The sequence below is a fragment of the Sarcophilus harrisii genome, chromosome 2 (genome assembly GCF_902635505.1).
Source record: "Sarcophilus harrisii chromosome 2, mSarHar1.11, whole genome shotgun sequence".
NCBI classification, from domain to species: domain Eukaryota; kingdom Metazoa; phylum Chordata; class Mammalia; order Dasyuromorphia; family Dasyuridae; genus Sarcophilus; species Sarcophilus harrisii.
Window position 1 is genome coordinate 246,460,440 of NC_045427.1, and position 21,149 is coordinate 246,481,588.

Below are 21,149 nucleotides of genomic sequence, written 5' to 3' on the forward strand. Positions count from 1 at the left end.
AAAGATCTGTGATGTATATGTCCATGCTATATGATCAAGAGAGGACTGAACATAAATGTTAAATTAATGAATGTGGAGGGAGAAAGGGAAGGAGGGGGTAGGGAGAAAGGAAGGAAGAAAGAAAAGAAGAAAACAGTCTTTATTAGAGAGGAAATTACATTCTATTGGCCAAATATCATATGGTTAGACCAAATGACCTCTTAAATCACTTCCAATTCTAACTCGATGATCCAATATACATAAGTAAGTAAATGCAAAGTAGGTACAAAGTAATAAAAATATAACTTCAGGATGAGATGAAGAGGACGTGTCCCTTGAACTTATCAGTCTGATGTCTTAGGAGAAAGAGAAAGAGCATCTGTGAGAGCAAACTAAAGGAAGGAGGAAAAGTGACACCTCATTTTTAAAAAAATCTCTTCTTGGCAGGAATATATATTCTGTCATTTTCAACAGTCGTCATTGCAAATAAATTTAACTAAAATCTTTTTTTTTACAAAAACCATTAGAATTCCTAAACTGTGGGATCTTGTGGGCAGGAGTTTTCTCTGTTGTTTTCAATCAAATAACAGATTTCTCTATAATTTTCAGTTGTTGAGTTATCCAGCACTCATCATGATATGTGCTAGTGAATAAATTAGGAATGCTAATGCTCATCTCATTCTGGGAAGAGGAAGAGCTATATAAAACTGTGTCATTTTTCCTATTCTATCCTTTTCCTCTGAATGACTTTTATTAGGCATTTCTCATAGCAATTGGCAAAATCCCAAACAAGTAATAATTGCATTTTGGATTTATATCTACTCTTTTCCTTCCCCCCAAAGAAACTAAGCATATTCTTTCTGTATCATCTCACCTACTGTTATGATTTATCTGTATTCTTATAGATGTTTGGAAATAGAATTTAAAGTTCTCAAGGGCAAGGAATGTTTTGTTTTTGTTAGTATCCTCAGTGCCTAGGATCATGCCTGATATGCAGTTATTAAATGCTTATTGAACTTACTAAATGAATTGTCAGATTGAGAAAAAATACTGAACAATAGAAAGGAACATATTGTCAGCAGCAAGACTGGAACTGAAAGCCTCTCTTTCAAACAATAATTAGTCAAATTATTGAGCACTGTGTATACTTGCTTTCTTTTTGAAGAGAGGCAGTGTAATATCCTATAGGTAGACCATTGGACTGAGAATCAGGAAGGCACCAATTTAAATCCAACTTATTACACCAGCTATTTTTTTTTTATATTGGGCAACCTACTTTCCTTTCTGAGCCTCCTGGACCCTCAAAGACTAGGGTAAACATAGATTGTAATCTGCATCAGGGGAAAAAGTTCCCACATGGAGAAGATATCCAATGACAAAATCAAAGATCTGTGATGTATATGTCCATGATATATAATAAAGAGAGGACTGAACATAAATGTTAAATTAATGAATTCAAATAAAACATGCAGAAATTAATCTGTCACATTAATGTAGTTACTATGTGCATCATACTTGCCCATAGATGGAAGTTAGTCCTCTTAAATTACTGTAGTTAATTTTATATAAACACTAGAAATTTTCATTTTTGTCAGTTCTATTTATTTTTTAAAAATCAATGCTGATAATTTCTTCTGATGCCAAAATTCCATGCACATGCTGACATTCACACTCAAAAGATAGCAAAAGTCTTGAATCCAACTTCCCAACTATAAAAGTTTCTTCTAACCTTCCAACACCACAGCCAAGATTCAAAGCTCCCTGTGTTGCTTTCTCCTTGTTCCTGAATACCTTATATTCCCTTCTTCCAGAAAGACTTTTGAATAGCAATTCTATGGTATTCCTATTGCAATACAGCAAGACTTGCATGAAAATCCTGGATACTACAAGGCTCTAGGGAACAAATAATTTAGGATACCAGGAGGCAGGTTATGGCTACACTTGTCAGGGAAGAAAGTAAAAAAGGGATTGGTGTCAAACTGGACAAAAAGAGGTCATGAATAGAATTGGTTCTAGTTCCTCAGCACTGCACAGAATTGGAGAAGTACTCCAAAGTCTGGAAGTGATTAACATTGTTTTGATTTTCAAAACTAGAAAGAGGATAGTGTTTAAACTTCGTGTCAGTAAACTTGACCTGAATTTCTAATAAAATTCTAGTATTATCAAAAGCACTATATGTGACTTTATAAGTAGGAAAATGGTGAAGCTAATCAGCTTCAGTTGATCAAGAATATGAATCACTACACTAATCTAATTTCCTTTTTAGTTATGGTTCTTAGACTAACAGATTAGGAAATTGTCATAAACATAGGAAAATTGGATTTCAGTAAAGCATTTGACAAAACCTCTCATCATGTCTTTTTAGACAATATAAAGAGGTGTGGGGTAGACATTAATAGGTGAATTCAGTACTGGTAGAGTGGCTACATATAATGATTAGCATCATTAATGGATGAAGGTAAAATTGGAATGGAAAGTCCCTAGTACAGTGCCCCCAGGGAGCTGTCCTTAGTCCCATAATGTTTAATATTTTTATCTATGACTTGATAAGCACTGACAGTATGCTTATTAAAACTGTAGATGATACAGAACTGAGAGGGACAGCTAGCACATTAGATATTAGAGTCATGATCCCAAAAGATCTCAAACGGCTAAAATGATGAGCCAAATCTAGTGCTATGAAAATGTGTAATTATAAACGTAGACTCTTAGGTCTGTCTTTTAAAAAAACACACACACAAATTTCAGCAGGAACAAAATAAGATAGATATGGTTAGAAAATCATTCTTATGAAAAAGATTAAGGTTAAGGTATGGTGGACTAAAAATTAAATATGAGGCAAAAATATGGCATCATAGTAAAAAAAATGCAATCTTACTTTAATACTTCAATAGATCTCTGAGTTCAGTGGTATGTATAAGTCCTTTTACCAATGCATCTCCTCATTCATTCTTCTAATTCATCTCATTCTATTAATTCTTGTCCTTAGCCTTCCATAAATCTTCCAGAGAAGGGCAACCTAATGTGCTAGAGAGCTTCCTTTGTATTTGGTGGGGAAAGAATATTTAATGGAACCTACCGATCCATTATTCCTTATTTTTGCAACATAACTGATCTCATCAACTTTTCCCTTACTACATACTCTTGATGCTGTCTTTTGTATGAAAGTCATCATTGATAAAACGTTGAAGCTCGTTTACACCCACAATGAGTTTCCTATCATCCCTTAAATCTCCTATAATTAACAATGGTTTCTCTGGAGTCATGCTGTTCTATGAATCATAGACAGCCATGTAATATCAACAGGAGAATAACACTATTAAAAGATAAGCTTTTGCAGCAGTGAACAGCTTGGAACCAGTGAAAATAGTAAGCACTTTCTCAAATATGGTACAGGGGTGATCTTCTTTTATTCATGTTTAAACCTAGTTCAGTCTTAGTGTTGGTCCAAAGTATATGTAAAATAACTCAATGACTTTACTGCATGTCACAATCTGAACATTATGTACCCTTCCTTCCTATTTTCATTTTGCCTTGTGGATTAAAAGGTTGATCTTTTGAGCTAACTCTGAGCTTGTGGGAAGACAGTGGTGTCAATAGAAATGGATCCTGGCAGGCTGCATACTGATTTTTAAACTCTCCTGCAAATTATCATCATATATGCCATAATGCATTTAAATTTTTTTAATTTACCAATTACATTTTAATCCATTTCAGGCTCCACTAATTTGACACCTCTGGTTTCTAGCACAATAGAGCTCAATGAAGTCAATCCGAAACCATCCCCAAACCAGAGAAGCTTTAGAATTTCTCCACTAATAGAGCATCTCTCTTCTATGTGAAATTTGCCCAGGATATCCTTAATATCAGTAATAAACATTTTTGGTGAGAACCCACCCATGAACTCAGTGTCCAAAATAAAGGAGATAATAATAACAATAATAAACTAGCATTTATAAAATAATAATAATCAACATTTATATTGAACTTACCATATTCCAGACACTGTGTGAAGTACTTTACAAATATTAACTCACTTAATCCTCACTACAACCCTAATATCCCCATTTTATGGATGAGGAAACTAAGACAGAGGTAACTTGCCAAGGATTGCACAGCTAATAAATAGCTGAGGTGAAATTTGAACTCAAGTCTTCCTGAATTCAAGTCCTGTGTTCTATCCACAGTATCCAATATACTCTTTTTTTGGATCATAGCATCATAAGACATAGAGCTGGAGGTGTCCTAAAAGACCATCTAATTCAACCTCTTCATTACATAGATGAAGACACTGAGGTCAAAAGAGTGACTTGTCAAAGATTAAATAAGTAATAGAAAGCAGAATTATAAATCAAATCATGGCCCCACAGATAAAGTTAATCATTCTTTTACATAAAGAAAGCAAGTTATTAGTTTTCCGTTTTCTTTTGACTTACGTAATTATTTTTATATAGCATAAGTGTTGATGCTATCCTTTAAAGTCAGTAACATAAGTATTTATCCTCATACTCTTAAAAAACAAATTCCCCATTTTCCCCTCAATTCTACTTTGATCAAGCCTGTTCTGGAGAAATCTATTTATTTCCTGGTACCATATTGTAGAAAGGATATCAACAAGCTAGAAGGCATCCAGAAATGGGTAATCATAATGGTGAGAAGACTGGAATTCATGTCACACAAGGACCAGTTGAAGGAAGTGAGAACATTTAGCTTGAAGAAGAGAAGTGTTGGAGATATTCCATATTGAAAGGAAATTAAATTTATTCTATTTGTCCTCAGAATTAGGAACAGTGAATAGAAATTGCATAGAGACTAATTTTAGCTTGATTTAATAATAAAAAAAAAACTTTGTAAAAATTAGGGCTGTCCACAAGTTGAATGTGTTCTTTCCATCACTGGAATATCTTGGAAAGGAAGTTGATTGGCCACTTCATAGGGATGTAGTATAAAAGAATCTTGTTCAGTTATGAGTTGGAACAGCTCATCTTGAGAATCTTCATCACAAAAGAAAATTCTTCAATAAATGTTTTTGTATATATGGATCCTTTCTCTATATCTTTGACCTTTTGGTGATACCTAGTAATGCTATGATTGAATTAAAAGAATGCATGGTTAGTTATTTTGCGGTCTAGTTGCAAATTGCTTTCTAGAATACTTTGACCAATTCATTCTCTACCAATAGCAATAGGGCACCTGTATACTTTGAGCTACCACAACAGTTGTCATTTTCCCTTTTTCCCCCTATTTGATGATTTTATGGGTATGAGGTAGAATCTCAGAGTTATTTTTTTAAATTTACATTTCTCTTTTTTCTTTCCTTGTTCTCTTGAACCTTTCTTTTTTATTATAGCTTTTTATTGACAAAATATATGCATGGGTAATTTTTCAACACTGATCCTTGCAAAAACTTCTGTTCCAACTTTTTCCCTCCTTCCCTAGAAGGCAATCCCATATATGTTAAACATGTTAAAGCATATGTTAAATGTTAAATACAATATATGTATACATATTTATAGTTCTCTTGTTGCACAAGAGAAATTGGATTTAGAAAGAAAGTAAAAATAATGGAAGAAAAACAAAAATGCAAGCAAACAACAACAGAAAGAGTGCAAATGCTATGTTGTGGTTCTTGGACCTTTCTTGGGAGGCAATGTAGCTTTGTGGTAAGAGAGCTAGCTTTAAAGCTAAGAAAACTTAATTCAATTCTCATCTTGGATACATACTGACTCTGTGATAATGAGCAAGTGACTTTACTTCAGAATGTTCTAAGCAATTAAGATTATAAATTGCAGAGAAGGGGATGACTTGCATTGGTTAGGGAAGTTTTCTTATCTGTGAGTTCTCTGTACCAATAAAATCACAGATATAGTCTCTGTCCTTAATTATTTAATAACATGGAACACTTTTTATAGTTGTTGATGTCTAGTATTTTTACTGCCTATCTATATAATTTTATCATTTATTAATTAGGGAATGATTCTTGTCCTTATATATTTGTATTCATTCCCTAAATATTTTACATCTTATAATTTACTCAATGCAATGTGCTAAAAATGTTTCCCCTAAGTAACTACTTCCCTTCTAACTACAACTAAACTAATTTTATATGTACAAAAATTTCAATTTTATGGAATCAAAATTGTCCATTTTGTCTTTTATTTTTATTTTGTCCCTTTTCCATAGTCACAAAAAAGTCTTTTCTCCTCAAATTTGTTTATATGGCCTTTTACATATAGAACATATATCTATTTGAAGATTATTTTAATATATGTCATGAGATGTTTGTATAAACTTCATTTCTGCCAAATTGCTTTCTGGTTCTCCCCAATTTTTTGTCAAAGGGAGTTCTTAATGCTAGTATTTGGTGTCCTTGAATTTATAGAACATTTTCTATTATTGCTATGCATTAGAGGTAAGAAAAAATTTACAAAAATATTTTTGGAATGAGCACATATCATTTTACTGAACAACAGTTAGAGTCAATAACAATTACCTGAAATTGGATTGTGTGTGTGTGTGTGTGTGTGTGTGTATATATATATATATATATATATATATATATATATATATCCAAGAGTAGTTCCATATGGAGCCTATCAAAAAGTTAAGAAATGGAATGAAGATAAGGACTATATATAAACTAAACGAACAATATGTTTCCAAAGAAGCATCAAGTAAATGGCTGTCATTCAAATTTTGCTGTTGAAAAGGAAGGATTTATAGTAACAATTCAGGAGAAAGTTTGTTGCTATCAAAAATTAAGGAGTCTAGAGTTAGTAATCAATATGAATTATATAAAGAAAGAATAGAAACTGCAACATAGCACTGCAGTCTGGAAAAAGTATATAGTATCTACACAATACCTAGAAAGACATCACTTAGTAACTAGAATTGGCTATTCGAACCTTGTTATCTTTTAGAGACTGATAGATAATAAATCTTCACATTACTAATATAAATTTCAAAGTCTTTTTGATAATTCAACCAATAAACTATACTACATTCAAATCATTATCTCTGACAGAACTGTGATCCATCTTTATCTGGATTATGATATGTATCTATTAAACTTTGGAACAATGTTTTAAATTGATATTGCCATATCAAGTAATCATAATCTTCAAGCTACATAGAATAAAAAGCTCTCAAAAAGTAGTTCTAGAAAAGAAAATCAAAATAATGTGGAAAACAGGACAATGGGCAAATTATTCCTGTTGTCCCATTTCTGCAATTGCGCTGAAGATGCTTTTAGAGAAATTACAAAGGATAAGCTTATGTATTAACACTTTTATTGTATTTTAAAAGCATTTAGTTTATTCGTGGCTACAGTAGTGTATAGAATATTGACTATAAAAGAATATCAGGATGCAGCTTGTCCAAACACTTTACAAATATTACCTTTGATCTTCGCAATAGTTCTGGAAGGTAGATGATATTACTATCTCTATTTTACAATTAATGAAACTGAGGTAGACAGAGGTTAATTTAGTTGCCCAGGATCACACAGCTAGTAAGTGCCTGGGGCCAGATTCAAATTCAGTTCTTCCTGAGTCCAGGCTCAGTACTCCATCCATTGCACCACCTAGCTGTAACAGCAGAAGTAGTTTAAAGACTATTTCTATCTAAACTCCACTAAAACAAATTTGAAAGATGAGATGATGATGAACATAGTAATAATGAACATGTGCACATATGTCCATTTATTATGTCCCTTAATGTGCTTTGTACATAATAGACACTTTGAATATATATTTGAATAGAATTGAATTGAAAAGAATACAAGAGGAAGAGGATATGAATGAATAATTCTTGAAAACATTGCAAACTATTAATCATCATAGAACTTCACTAAATTACTAATGACAAGAGAAATGCAAATAAAAACAATTCTGAAGTTTAGGTCATAGCTAAAGAATTAGGGAAAAATGATAAATGACAGAAATAGTTAATGTTGGAGGGACTGCAAGAAGGCAGACGTACTAACATATTCTTGGTGAAGCTGAAATTAACCCAGACATTTTGTAAATCAATTTGAAATTATGCAGAAAATGTCACTAAAGTGTCCGCATCTTCTAATTCAGAGATCCCACTGTTAAGGTATACATTCCAAGTAAGTCAAAAACGGAAAGATTCCATATCTATCAAAATATTAATAGTAACACTTTTGTGGAAGCAAAGAGCTGGAAATTAAATAAATGACTATTGATGGGGGGAATAGCTTTAGAAATTGTGCTATATGAGTGTAACAATATACTGTATCTTTAGACATTATTAATATAGAGAATCCAGAGAAGTATGGAAAAAACTTAAATGAATTGATATAGATTAAAGAAAGCAGGACCAGGAAAACATCTGTATAATGAATGTAACATTGTAAATAGAAAGACCAAAACTCAACATTGCACAGTGTAATTATAATTATAATGGCTAACCGTGACTTTGGAGAAGTTATATTTCTCTCCTGTTTGCAAAGATGGGAGGTCTGGATGTGAAATATTGAATATACTGTCATATTCCTTTGATGTTTCCATTAGTTTTGCTAAATTGCCCTTTTCTCTACTAGTTGTCTGGGGCGGGAAAGGGGAAGGCATATATAGTTGCAAATAAAAGTGATGTTTCAAAAAAGATACTCTCCCCTCCCTCAAAAAAAGAAAAAGGTATGGAGGATAAAAGAGGGAACCAAGAGAAAAATGGATCATATTACCTCCAGGATCAACTATAAAACCCTCTGTTTATGCTTTAAAGCCTTTCACTATTTAGTCATTTCCTGTTCTTTTAATCTTCTTATTTATTATTTCCTTTTGGCTATTCTATGCTTTTTCTTGAACAAGACACTCTTATTTCCTGATTATGCCTTTTCTTTGGCTATCAACAACTGAAATGCTTTCAGTCCAAATCTCAGCCTCCTGACCTCTTAGGCTTCCTTCAAGTCTTAGCTGAAATCCCACCTTTCTTCAAGAAGCCTTCCTTTCATGCTAGTGCTTTCCCTCTGAGATTACCTCCAATTTATCCTCTATATATCTTGTTTGTACATGGTTGTTTGTATGTCATCTCCCCATTAGAACATGAGCTTCTTGAAGGTAGAGATTGTTTTTGCCCCTTTTTATTTGCATCCCCAGTACTTAACACAATGCCTGATATCTAGTAAGCACTTTATTAAGATTTATTGTTTCTGAAGAGGGGTACCAAGAAAGTGGGAGAGTCTGTGTTCAGATTTTATGATAGAATTTAGAGGAAGTCAATAACTTTGGATACTGAGAAGTCTGCCCAGTGGGAGAGTCTCTGAAAGTGAAACTACTTTCTTAGATTTTAAAAGAGTAGAAGTAAACATAAAAAAAATTTTAAAAGTAAACATAAAAAAATCCAAGAAAGCAAAGAGTTTTCCAGTATGTTTGGTGGGCCCTTATGGTAAAAACAAACAAAAAAAACCATGGATAAGAATAGCAGGCATGAAGGAGATGCAAACTGCATTGTTGGGAGAGTTTCTATATTTGTGAGATCACAGATGCACTAAAGTAGTGAATATTTATAAAACAAGAACTGTTACACATAAAAATAAATGTAACCTGTCACAAATGTCCATATGTAATATAATTAGCATTGAATCTGAAGTGAAATTATCTGAGTTCAAATCCTGACTCACTCCTTATATTACCTTGAACAAATGATATCACCTTTTGGGGGACTCAGTTTCCTCAATTGTAAAATGAGGATATTGAGCAAGATGATTTCTAAAGTCCTTTCCTACTCCAATCCTAGTATCCAATATACTAAGCATCTAGAGTTATTCGATGATAATATAAATGTTGCCAGAAAACTTTAGATTATTATAACTGACAACAAAATTATTGTCACTGATGTCCTATACAATTCCATCTTTTCTTGGCTTTTTACTTAATAAAGAATTGGGGCAGAACTATATGAGTACTTGGATCTTTGGCCTCCACCATTTTTGGCAACTTTCCCCTAATCTCTGAAAGTCTTATATCCATGTTTTTTTCTAAAGCACAGTGATTTACTCCAAGTTGAATAGAAATTGGGGGCAAGCATCTGGGGGAGGTGGTGGAGGAAGGGAGGGGGAAAATCAGAACAGAAGTGAGTGCAAGGGATAATGTTGTAAAAAAAAATTACCCTGGCATGGGTTCTGTCAATAAAAGTTATTTTAAAAAAATAAAAAAGAAAGAAATTGTGGGCAAGGATACCTGATACCTTATTTTCCTATAAATTCTCCTTTCCTACAAGAAGTTTTCAGATTCCTGAAAAGTGCTGCTTGTTAGACAGGCAGACAAGAGAGAGGCAAGGAATTATAATTAGAGACTCATCAGAAGGTACTCTTTCCTTATGTACATCAGTGTATCTGTGAGAGATGCAGAAGGCATAATGTTATTGACAAAAAGTTTCATTTAAACTTTTGCCTGCTCTGATCAGAACAAATTGCATTTTGTTTTGTTTCTGTTTGTATATATGTGTACATGTATGCATTATATAAATATCCAAAGTGAAGATATATAGATATAGATATAGACACACACACATATACATGCACACAGAAGTATAGATATTCTTTTTAGAAGAACTTGGTTCTTCTATTAGAAAATATAGATAACTATTCTTTTATTAGAGGATATAGATGCTTATATAACTTATAGTGAAAAGGAATGATCTTAAACTATATGCTACATTCTGGAGTAGATCATTTTGACTCTTGCTGTGAAACTGATGAATGTTCTTAGAACTCTCTATAGGCAGCTGTGGTTACTATTTTAAAGCAAAAATATAACCAGGAGAAATCATGTAGGAGAAAGGGATTTTTTTGGTTGTTAAATCTTCATGAAATGGAAGAAGGGCATATTTTGAGAATTAAATTACAATAGATTTGGAGGGCTTTTCAAACCTTAAAGCTTTATATAAATGTAAGTTATGTTTAAATGATGAGAGAGACAAAGACAGAAAGAGAATAAGATATATGATAAGATAAATTTATGCTTATGTTATCAAAATCCCTTAAAGCATAACTGAACTATATTCAGAATCAAATATGGATTACATTGATTTATAGAATTCTGTTCATCTCCTCTGCTTTTTTAGTACTTTAATTTTGTGTAGAGTTGAAGTCAGGGAGGTGATTTCTGTGCTCAGTCCTTGGCCCTTTCTCATGGCAAAAAGAAGCAATTTGGGGGCAAATTGCAGTAACTGCATCAAAATCAGCAGTAGCTGATATTAATATTGCATCTTAAAAACAAGTTTGTGTATACTCTTTTATCTCATCCTCCCAACAATTCTGTGAGGTAAGTACTACAATTATTTTTCTTTACATATTAGGAAACTGAGGCTTGGAAGGTTAAATGACTTGCTCAGAATCACACAACTAAAATGTCCCTCATTTGGGATTTGGATCCAATTCTTTCCTGACACCAAGTCAACAACCAAAGTCATTATGCCACAATTCTTTTAGGAGCAAAGAATTATCTGGCCACAATCTCTTGTCTTTTTGGACTTCTGCTGGAAAGCCATACACAGAAGAGAATGGATACATGTGGGCACTTCATTTTCCAAGCCAGATGCTCAGTGCTGGGATCAGCTATGAGAAAGCTTCTTAATTCAGCTAGCTTTAGGGCCCATTTGCAAAGATAGCATTTTGTAAAACTGTGTGCATCCAACAAAAATTGGGTGCCAAAAATGACTGGTTTTCCAAAAATGGAGTCCTTGATATTTCATGGTCATGTTTACTTCCTAATTTTATAGGTTCAACTCAATATTTATATGCTACTGACACTATCCAAGCAATCTAACAACCTAGCCCTTAAAAGACCACAATGCTTTGCCATGTCATGACTCTATTTAACTTTTGGAGAAGCTAGACTTGCAGAGCATGAGCTAGATGATAGGGACCTGCACAATGGTCAAAGTAGCTGCTTCCAATTTCCCCTTAAAGAATATGTTTCTTGTCCCAGGGTGCCATACTAAACTGGCTTAGTTTCCTGAGATTTGGACTTATCCACATTCTATCTGTAATTACTTTTTGAAACTGGCTTTAGGAAACTCTGGACCTTCCTGATGCCTCTGTTTTATGGCTGAACACATGGGTAATTGAAGCAGGTGACATATTTCAGGGGCAGCATGCAGCGTTCCACAAAGCCATCATTGCAGCTGTCACCTAATTGCCTGATTAACTGGACGATTAATTGACTAATTGGAACCTCGGCATCGCCTGCATTAGAACAAGAAGCTTTTTGTAAAAAGTCTCAAAGCTAGTTCTTGAGAGAATGAAAGAAAGGGAGCAATTTGTAGCATAGTGATTAGAGCAGACTGGGGGGTAGGAGGGAAAGGGACAGAGGGAACTTGAGTAAGAATCCTTCCTTCTGTTCTGGATAGAAAAAATCAGAAATGAAACATGGTGAAGCTGCTGCCAAAATGATAACGAACAACTTAAGTTAGGTGTTATTGCCATATCATAGAGAAATTTCTTGGGAGTGGTGTCATCGCGGAAGGATGTGAAGGAAGCCTGGTAAGGGGCTCATTAGAGCACCCCTTGTTCTCCCCGAATAAACACCCCATTTTTGTTCCCAGGCCTTTGCTACCATAAACACTGCCCCACTTCTCTGTGATGCTGTCAGTGAAAGTGTGTCTGGAGCAGTTGAACACAGCAACCTCTTTCAGTCATGCTTGCAGCCAATTAAAATGAAATGGGCTTTAAGATTATTTGCACAAAGGGGTAAGGGAGGGCAAGATGGGGGAGTGCTCTCTTCCACTTAGGCACATTAAAAAGAAGAGACTTGCTGCCTCTGGAGGACCTTGGGAAAACCGGGAGCTGCCCAGCAGAGCATTCCTCACACCAGTTCATTCTTCATACAAAGACCTTATAGAAAAATGAGTAGGTTTGACTCAGTGTCTTCCTGACAAGATAAGTAAAGGTCCTTAAAGGCAGATAGTCCATGGACTTGGAATCAAGAAGACCTTCCACAGACACTTTTTAACTGTGTGACCTCTAGCAAGTCACTTTATCTCTGAGTCTCCAGACCTCGCAGCATTATTATGATAGAGTGGTGGGCCTGAACTCAAGAAGATTCATTCATCTTCATGAGTTCAAATCTGACCTCAGAAACTTATTAATTGTGTGATTTTGAGGGAGTCACTTTACCCTGTTTGTCTCAGTTTCCTCATCTATGAAATGATCTGAAAAAGGAAATGGCAAACCACTCCAGTACCTTTGTCAAGAAAATCACAAATGGAGTTAAGAAGTCAGACACTATTGAAATGACTGAACTTTAAAGACAGTAGATATAAAAGTCAGTTATTAATTCAACTGAAACCATTTGTTAAAGAGTTTTGCAAAATTTAAAGCATCATATCAAGGTCAATTTTTGTTATTTAATTCCATTGGTGCCATCAGACACTCAAGATTTGAGTGCTGAGCTCAGCCACAGCTGTGAGGGACAACTCACTGTAAATTCTAAAGTGTGATATAAGTATCAAATAGCAGTTGCAGTAGAATTGAGATGGCTTGGTATAGGTCAGAGGTGTCAAATGCACTGCCCATGGTCACCAATACTCCTGAGTAAAGCCCAAATCAAATTAAAATGTCATTGGAAATATTTAACAAAATAAATTAAATGCAATATAACACTATGTTAATATGTGGTTTTCTAGATCAATATACAGCCTACAGTGATCCTTATGCATGGTTTAGTGGCTCCCTTTTATATTTGAGTTTGACAGCACTAATATAGTAGATATAAGTGTGACTTGTAAGTCAGGAAAACCTGGGTTCAAGTCTTTAACACTAATACATCCCAGATTTGTGACCCTGAGCAAATTACTTCACCACAAAGTATTTTAGGAAACTCTTTAAGCTTATAAATTACTGAGAAAGGGACAACTCACATTTGCAGTTTTTTCATCAGGAGTTCTCTGTACTAATGAAATCACAGCAAGTCCAGGTAAAAAAGTAATAGTAATTATATAATACTGGGTGGTACAGTGTTTAGAGCTCTGAGTTTAAAATGGGAAAGACCTGAGTTCAAATCCAATATTAGATACTTATTAGCTGTGTAATTGTAGGCAAGTCATTTCATTGCTGCCTGTTTCAGTTTTTCCAACTGTAAACTGAGTATTATAATAGTATCTACCTACTAGAAATGTGAGGATCAAATGAGATAACGTTTGTTTTGTTAAGTTTAAGGATGGTCTTTTTAAAAAAGCCTTTAGTTCTATAAATTACAAAGGAAACACATCAGTATAGTAGAAACATTTTAGATAGATACATATTATCTACATATGAAAACAACATATTTCATTCACAAGAGTCTCAGTTATAATGTTCTTCCTTATAAGGCTATTATGCTTTAGCTTCAAATTATATTACACTTAATTTCCTTAAGGTGTACTTTTAATTTTAAGTACCAAATTCCTGGCTCTTAATGGCACATGCTAAAATAGGGCATATTTCACTGCCATCCTGGTGACTCAAATGAGATATATTTGTTTAAAAAAAATCACCTATGTAGCACAGTACCTGACATGGAAATAATTGTTTCCTTCCTTCTTTCTGTATCCTAAAACATACAAAATCCAAATGCTTTACATAAAAAAGTGTGAGCGTTGGTTACATGTAGCCTTGAATGCCCAATACACTCATCCTCAGAGCTTTGTGAAGTCCAAGTGACCTTCTTGACTAAGTTTTGCCGACCTTAAGAGAACCAGAGGTCTTAACATTTGTACTTCATCCTTTTCCAATGGGTTAGGCTTCCTGGAAATAACTGACAATTCTTGGAAGCCTTAATCAAATGTGGCTGCCAGGGAATAGATTCTTGACCACGAAGTCAGCATTCTAAGAGAAGAAGCATCATGTCAGGACAAGCTGAATTTCTCCAGGTCAAAACATTTCCAGTGAGAAAGAGGGTGAAGACCTTTCTGCAGTGATTCAATCACAATTTGCCCTTTTTTTGAGGTTAGAGCAGGGCAGATTAACATCAAGAAATACAAACCTCAAATTCTCAACCTAAACTTTCTCCCTCAATCAGTTAACAACTGTGGGAGGCAGAAGATGAGGCAACTAATGGCCAGAATATAGCCTTTAACCTCCAGCCTCAGCTACAAGAAGCCAAATCTATAGGAAAACTAAGCCCTCAGTCACTGTGGTCCCAAGTATATCTTCAGCAGCCTTTTCCATCTGGTCCTAGAAACTAGGAAATAATATAAAGAACTTAAAAGAAGATGCATTTGTTAGCTTTGCTTTCCTGGTTTAGCTCACTTTTCTGTTCAGTCTCAAGGCACAATTCCCACCTTTTTCTTCTACTGGTTCATTTTCTGGGTTGCAAATGAAACATATGTAGATAGTACTCAGTCTGCATCTGCGAATCAATGCCTTACTGCATCTGGGGCAATCCCTGAGACTTAGAAAGTGAGTTCTTTAGGTCTGCCTTAGCATGAGATTGAGAAGCCTGGAGTGAACTTTTACTTTCAGTACTTAATACTTTTTGGTTGGAAAGGAATGAATATACAGGGCAGAAATTCCGGAGTGGGGCAAGCTACATTCATCCCTGATTTCATAAGATCATTGATCTAAAGTAGAAAGGAATTCAGAGGCCATCTAGTCCAAACCCTTCATTTTCCAGATAAATGGCATCTTTAGAATCTTGGGTGATGATGGTAGAAAATTTTACCATCCTGTGTGCCTTAGGGAGGCCCCTCTGCAAAATTCAGATATTCACAAGAGGTACAGACAACATCAAAAGGGGGTGACTGCTATTGACTGAATCTTAAATGTGGTTACAAACCACTGCAAAATTCTGTGGATGAACAATTTAAAAAGAAGTGGCCGAGTCTATCTCTGCAGCTGTAAATATGTATCCATGGGGAAGGGAAGCAAGATACAGTAGATGCCGGGTTTTAAAAGACTTGGTCTTACACACATACAGATCTTTAATTAAACATACTCATAAAACTATAATGAACCATTCATTTAATTAAATGGGGTGAGTCATTTCATTAATTTTTAGCAAACTGCAAGCAGCCGTTCTATCCTTCTTTCCTAGTTGGAATGCAAAGGGACGAGAACGATTTAAATAAAATTATTTTCCACTATATAGATTTTCCTGGAGGGGGGAGGTTATTCCTTAAATGCAGATTCTTCATTCTGATTAAAACCAAATCTCAAAGTCACCCCCAAGTTTATATTGTTGTTTGTTTCCTTCTCAAGCTGCCCCACACCAGGATGCAATGGTTCAGGGCACATCCGTGGGAAGTATTCAAGGCACAGAAGGTAAGACACCTTTGCTGGGAAGCAAAAGATTTGCAAAGAGGAGGGAAAAGGCCAGATGGTGCTCATCTGGATGTGCCTTTTCTTCCCTGCTGGGTCAGGAAGGAGATACATCTGTAATTGGATTCAAGAACTAACTAAGCTGCTGTAGGCTCTTATGGTATATCCCTGAATCTACTTGCTTCAAAATGCATTCAGTGTTTTTTTTTAAAATTCAACCCTTGATATCAACCATTAGAAGTAGCATGGAGAGCTTTGTAGTTCCTGGTATCTGTGGCTGAACAGTGTTGCACAAATTTAAATTGATCACAGAAGGTTACAGCCATGATTTTACAAAAAATCATAGGATTTAGGGAAAAAGGAAAAAAAACCTTATAGATCATCTAGTTCTAATTTTATAGATGAGGAAAGTCACTCAACTAACCAGAGCCAAGGCCCAGTATTCAAACCCAGGCCTGCTAATTTCTGATTCAAGGCTCTTTCCACAACATAGCCCTAGACAGAATCACATGGGACTTGAATCCCTTCAAGTTCTTGTGCTTTGGTTTACCAATATCTTTCTTAAAATGTGACACCCAATACTAGGGGTAATATTTCCATATGATTTGACTGAAAGGAGAATTGCAGGATTCCCCAACTCCAGTATACCCTCCACTCATCTACCATGAAGAGAGAACAGGGTCCTCAGATTCTTGATCTTCCACAAACAGGAATTCTCTACTCCAGAGAGAATGAAGTGCTTCCATAGGTTAAGAGTTGTCTACCCAGGAAGATAGTTAATCATCTGCTTTCTCCAGAACTGCTGGACTGGATTCTGGACTGCTCCAGAGGGAGAATTTCTGCTAGAAAGAGAGGATCCTAAGGGAATCCCAGAAAGCTGTGGTGAAAAGATTCAGTTTCTTCTTGACCAATGACTTTTCTAAGGAGACAGTCTACTTCACCATCCTGGGAACTCTTAGGCATCAACTGGCCAGGAAATTCCCAGAAAGAATAGATCCTAAAGGCATTGCATTCCTATCCACTATCTCCTGGGGAGTAAAGGCACCAGGAAAGCCTATTCCTACAACTTTTTCTTACTTACGTTCAATGTTATTCTTTTGCCCTTTCCAGATGCTCACCGCTATACCTCCTTTCTCAACACCAATAGGGACAAGAAATAATAGAGAAGCTCAATGCATAAGGCATGTGGACCACAGTCTCCAGATTATCATGAGAAAAAAATTCACATCTCTTGGAAACAGCAAACTCCCCCTCAATGTTAGCATCTGCAGAAAGCCTCAGCTGCTTATCCTGCTCTCAATCTAACACTCTGTTTGACCAGGTCACAGTTTGCAGAACTACAACTTCTTTTTCTGAACACTAAGCTTCTGTTATTGATGCCCAAGATTGTACTAGCTTAAAAAATACTAGTATCATTGTTAACTCACATAACATTTTTAGATTAGTAAAATCCAGGTCTTCTTCACATTAGCTTTTCCTAGCAATACCTTTTTTTCACCTTTACTTGAACAATTGATTGTTTTTAAATCCAGAAGCAGAAATTACCATTTATCTCTATTAGATTTTACCTTATTAGCTTTGAGCCTTTGTTTTAATTTCTTGTGATCTTTCTGGATCTTAACTCTACCATGCAGTATCTATTTCTCTTGGTTTTGTGTGAAGCATAATGACTACCATCTACACCATTATCCAAATCACTCCTAAATTTTAGAACAGAACAGGGCCAGTGAGAGATCACTAGAGCACTCCACTAGAGATGCCCTATCTAGGCTGACATTAATCCATTAAATACAACTCTTTAACTCTAGTCATTCAACTAAGTCCAAACCCTCATAAACCCTCTCCATCTAGTCTACATCTCTCCATCTTGACCATGAATATATTATATGAGTCATTGTGTCAAACGCCTTGCTGGAATTCAAGTACATTATGTCTATGACATCCTAGTGACAGTCTAGTAATTCTGCCAAAAGGGAAAAGAATGGAATGTGTCCTAATAAATTCATATTTGTATATAGTGATCACCTTTTCCTAAGGACCCATAAAACATTCAATTAATTACAATTCTAGAAATTTGAGATTGGGTTCATTGGCCTATAGTTTGAAGGGCTAAACTTTGATTTCTTTAGGGAGGCAGTGTGGCTCAATAGAAGGAGGTCTGGACTTAGAATCGGTAGGATGCCAAGTTTATGTTTTACTTACACTTACTAGCTATGTGGAAATAGGCAAGTCACAAGTAATGTAATATTACATTTTGGGGAAACATCTTCCCTTTTGCAACATTAACCCTACTGCAGGATCATGACCCCTCTATCATTTTCTATATTTTTAAGAAATATTGGCTGTGTTGAATTTTCTTTCCACAATTAGAATGAGGCTCATTTTGTGAAGGCTTTTCAGATAACCATTGCATTATTCATGTATTCATTCATTCTTTATTCAAAAAACATTTATTAAATAACTTAATATGTGCCAGGTACTGTCTTAAAAGTACTAAGAATAAGATAAAAATGAAAAACTGTTGCCTTCAAGGAGATTATATTCTAATCATCATTTTATGAAGTTATCACTAAAATCACAAAGTTAAGGAGAGTATAAACAATGGAAATAATATAATAGCTAGCATTTATTAGCTAGCACTTTCAGGTTTAGAGAGCACGAGTACTAACTCACTTTATCCTCACAACAATCCTAAAAGGTAGGTAGCATTATTATCCCCATTTTACAGATAAGGAAACTGAGACAGAGATTAAGTGGCTTGTCCAGTGTTGAACAACTAGAAAATGTTGGGGATGCATGGGGGAGGGGGAAGAAGAGAAGAAAAGGGAGGTAGGAAGAGTTAAAAGAAGAGAAGTTTATCTTAATTGGTATTCCTGACAATCATCCTAACCTAACCTGAGGATAGAATAAGGAAATGGTTGTGTAATGTCATAAGTTATCAGGGGTGAGATTCAGAAAAGAGTTGTTCTGATTGTGAAAATATTTAAATTCTATAAAGACTGGTTGAAGAAGCTCATGCAATCAATCTTTTTCCCTTAACCCTGGAAATATTAAAAACAAAGCAAATTCTCATCTGCACTATTTGGCTATTACAACCTGGGCAACAAAATTGATGTGTTGACCTCCCTAGGTCCCATCTATGTGTAGACTTCCTTGTGCCTCTGCTAAACTGAGTCTTTTCTTCCTTCCAGTTTACAAAGCTGTCCTCTAGCAAAGAAAAGAAAGCTTCAAGACACGGAGGCGGAGCACCTGGTGTCCAAGAGGAAATCTCATCCTCTGAAGCTGGCTCTTGATGAAGGCTACAATGTAGATAGTGATGGCAGTGAGGAGACGGAGGTGAAGGAGGATTCTGTCTCTGATGAATCGGAAGGAACTTTGGAAGAGGAAGAGCCTGAACCCATAGAACAGGAGGAGATTCATAGCCCAGAGCCAGCTGAAGGTGCTTTGTCAACCCTGATTAGAAAGTTTGCTTTTTCACATTTTGAACAAAGGGCATTTAGTGTAGCTGCAGAAGAATTAGAGTCCCTGTGAATCCTGGTGTGGGGGAGGGAGGCAGAGTGTCAGGGGAGGGAGAGGATGTCAAGGGAGTCCCATGTTTGAAGGAGGATGGACACTAGTTTGGCTCAGCCTTCCCAAATCAAGAGCATACACAGCCCCTCTGAAAACAAGAGGTTTCTTGTCCTCAGGAATTCTGGGAGGCTCCCTCAGAAAAGACCAAATAATTGACATGGGAGAGACACCTGCAGTGGTGTGTGCCTTTCAGGATTGCCCGAGTCTGTCCCTTGTAAATGTCCTGTTGGCCTGAGCTCAGAATTAAGAAAAAAAAAATGTTATGAAAAAGGACATATTACAAAACATAAATTACAGAAGTGATTTAACCAGCAAAAGGATTCACTGCAAATCCCCCTTTTAAAAATGTAGTCCTCTAATGCATTTAAAATGAGCCAATTTACAAACATTTGATTTAGCCATGACAGAGTAAAGTGCATTTTTAATACCTTATTATGAGAAAGAATTATTCTAACATGGCAGTGCTGGCTTCATTTTTTCTTTAAACTTGGGCTTATATGAGCCCTGGCCTAAAAGAAATTAGTCTAGATTTACAGGAAATTAGACAAAAGAGAGATTTTCCTGTATTCTTTTAGTGAAAATTTTCCTTGGTCTCTGGGTCAAGGGTGCAGGAATAAGAAAGGTCTTTGTTGGATGAGAAAATTTGGGAGGTTAGGGGAAAGAAGAGAATGACATTGAAAGATGGTAAGGGAGAAGTGAGAAGGAAATTTTATAATGAAATGGAATTTAGGGATCTGAAGGCTCTTCTGTTAGTTTGCATAATTACCTTTGGTACTTTAATGGAGTTAGGATTTTACTAGTATGAATTATCCTCACCACTAGTACAGCTCACAGCCTTATGAAGCATTTCCTGTATATATTTCTCATTCAGGTCTTTCATAAATCCTCCCAGGGTCCATTCAGTGCAACAGAACCTTCTTTACCAATATAATATTTGGACTATTTGTCTTCTGTTTCTCATTCCACAAGTTCCACAAATCTCCTTTTCTAGTCATGGATGTCTGCCATATTTAATTTTTTTTTTCTTCTTTTACTCACCTTGTGATTTGATTAGGAACTCATGGTAAGGAGCTTTTATTTTACCAAAACTAAGGCACCTTCTTCTTTATCTGTAGTTTTAGTTAGAGTTGTCAGGAGCCCCAGGGGTAAGGCTTGAATCCAGGTCTTATTGATTTAGAAGCCATTAACTGCAAACTTTTCTATAAATAAGGCAGAGGAATAAGACAGGAGTGTCTGGAGTTCAGGGTCTATTTGGGAGAAGAAAATATGTGTGACTAATAAATAAATGCAAATTAAAACAAGAAATATACAAAGTGCTAACCATCTGTCAGTGATATTT

At 35.4% G+C, this 21,149-nt stretch overlaps 1 protein-coding gene across 4 annotated transcripts in view; it reads left to right on the top strand.

The window, feature by feature from the left end:
• Positions 1 to 21,149, top strand: part of MYT1 (myelin transcription factor 1) — a 187,781-nt gene that overhangs the window by 94,635 nt on the left and 71,997 nt on the right. For 3 of the 4 annotated variants that reach the window (XM_031951842.1, XM_031951844.1, XM_031951845.1), the window contains exons 5-6: positions 16,181 to 16,243; positions 19,432 to 19,679. In XM_031951842.1, coding sequence (XP_031807702.1) covers positions 16,181 to 16,243; positions 19,432 to 19,679 — 311 coding nt within the window. The remainder of the gene's footprint in view (positions 1 to 16,180; positions 16,244 to 19,431; positions 19,680 to 21,149) is intronic. The other variant, XM_031951843.1, reaches the window with a different exon arrangement.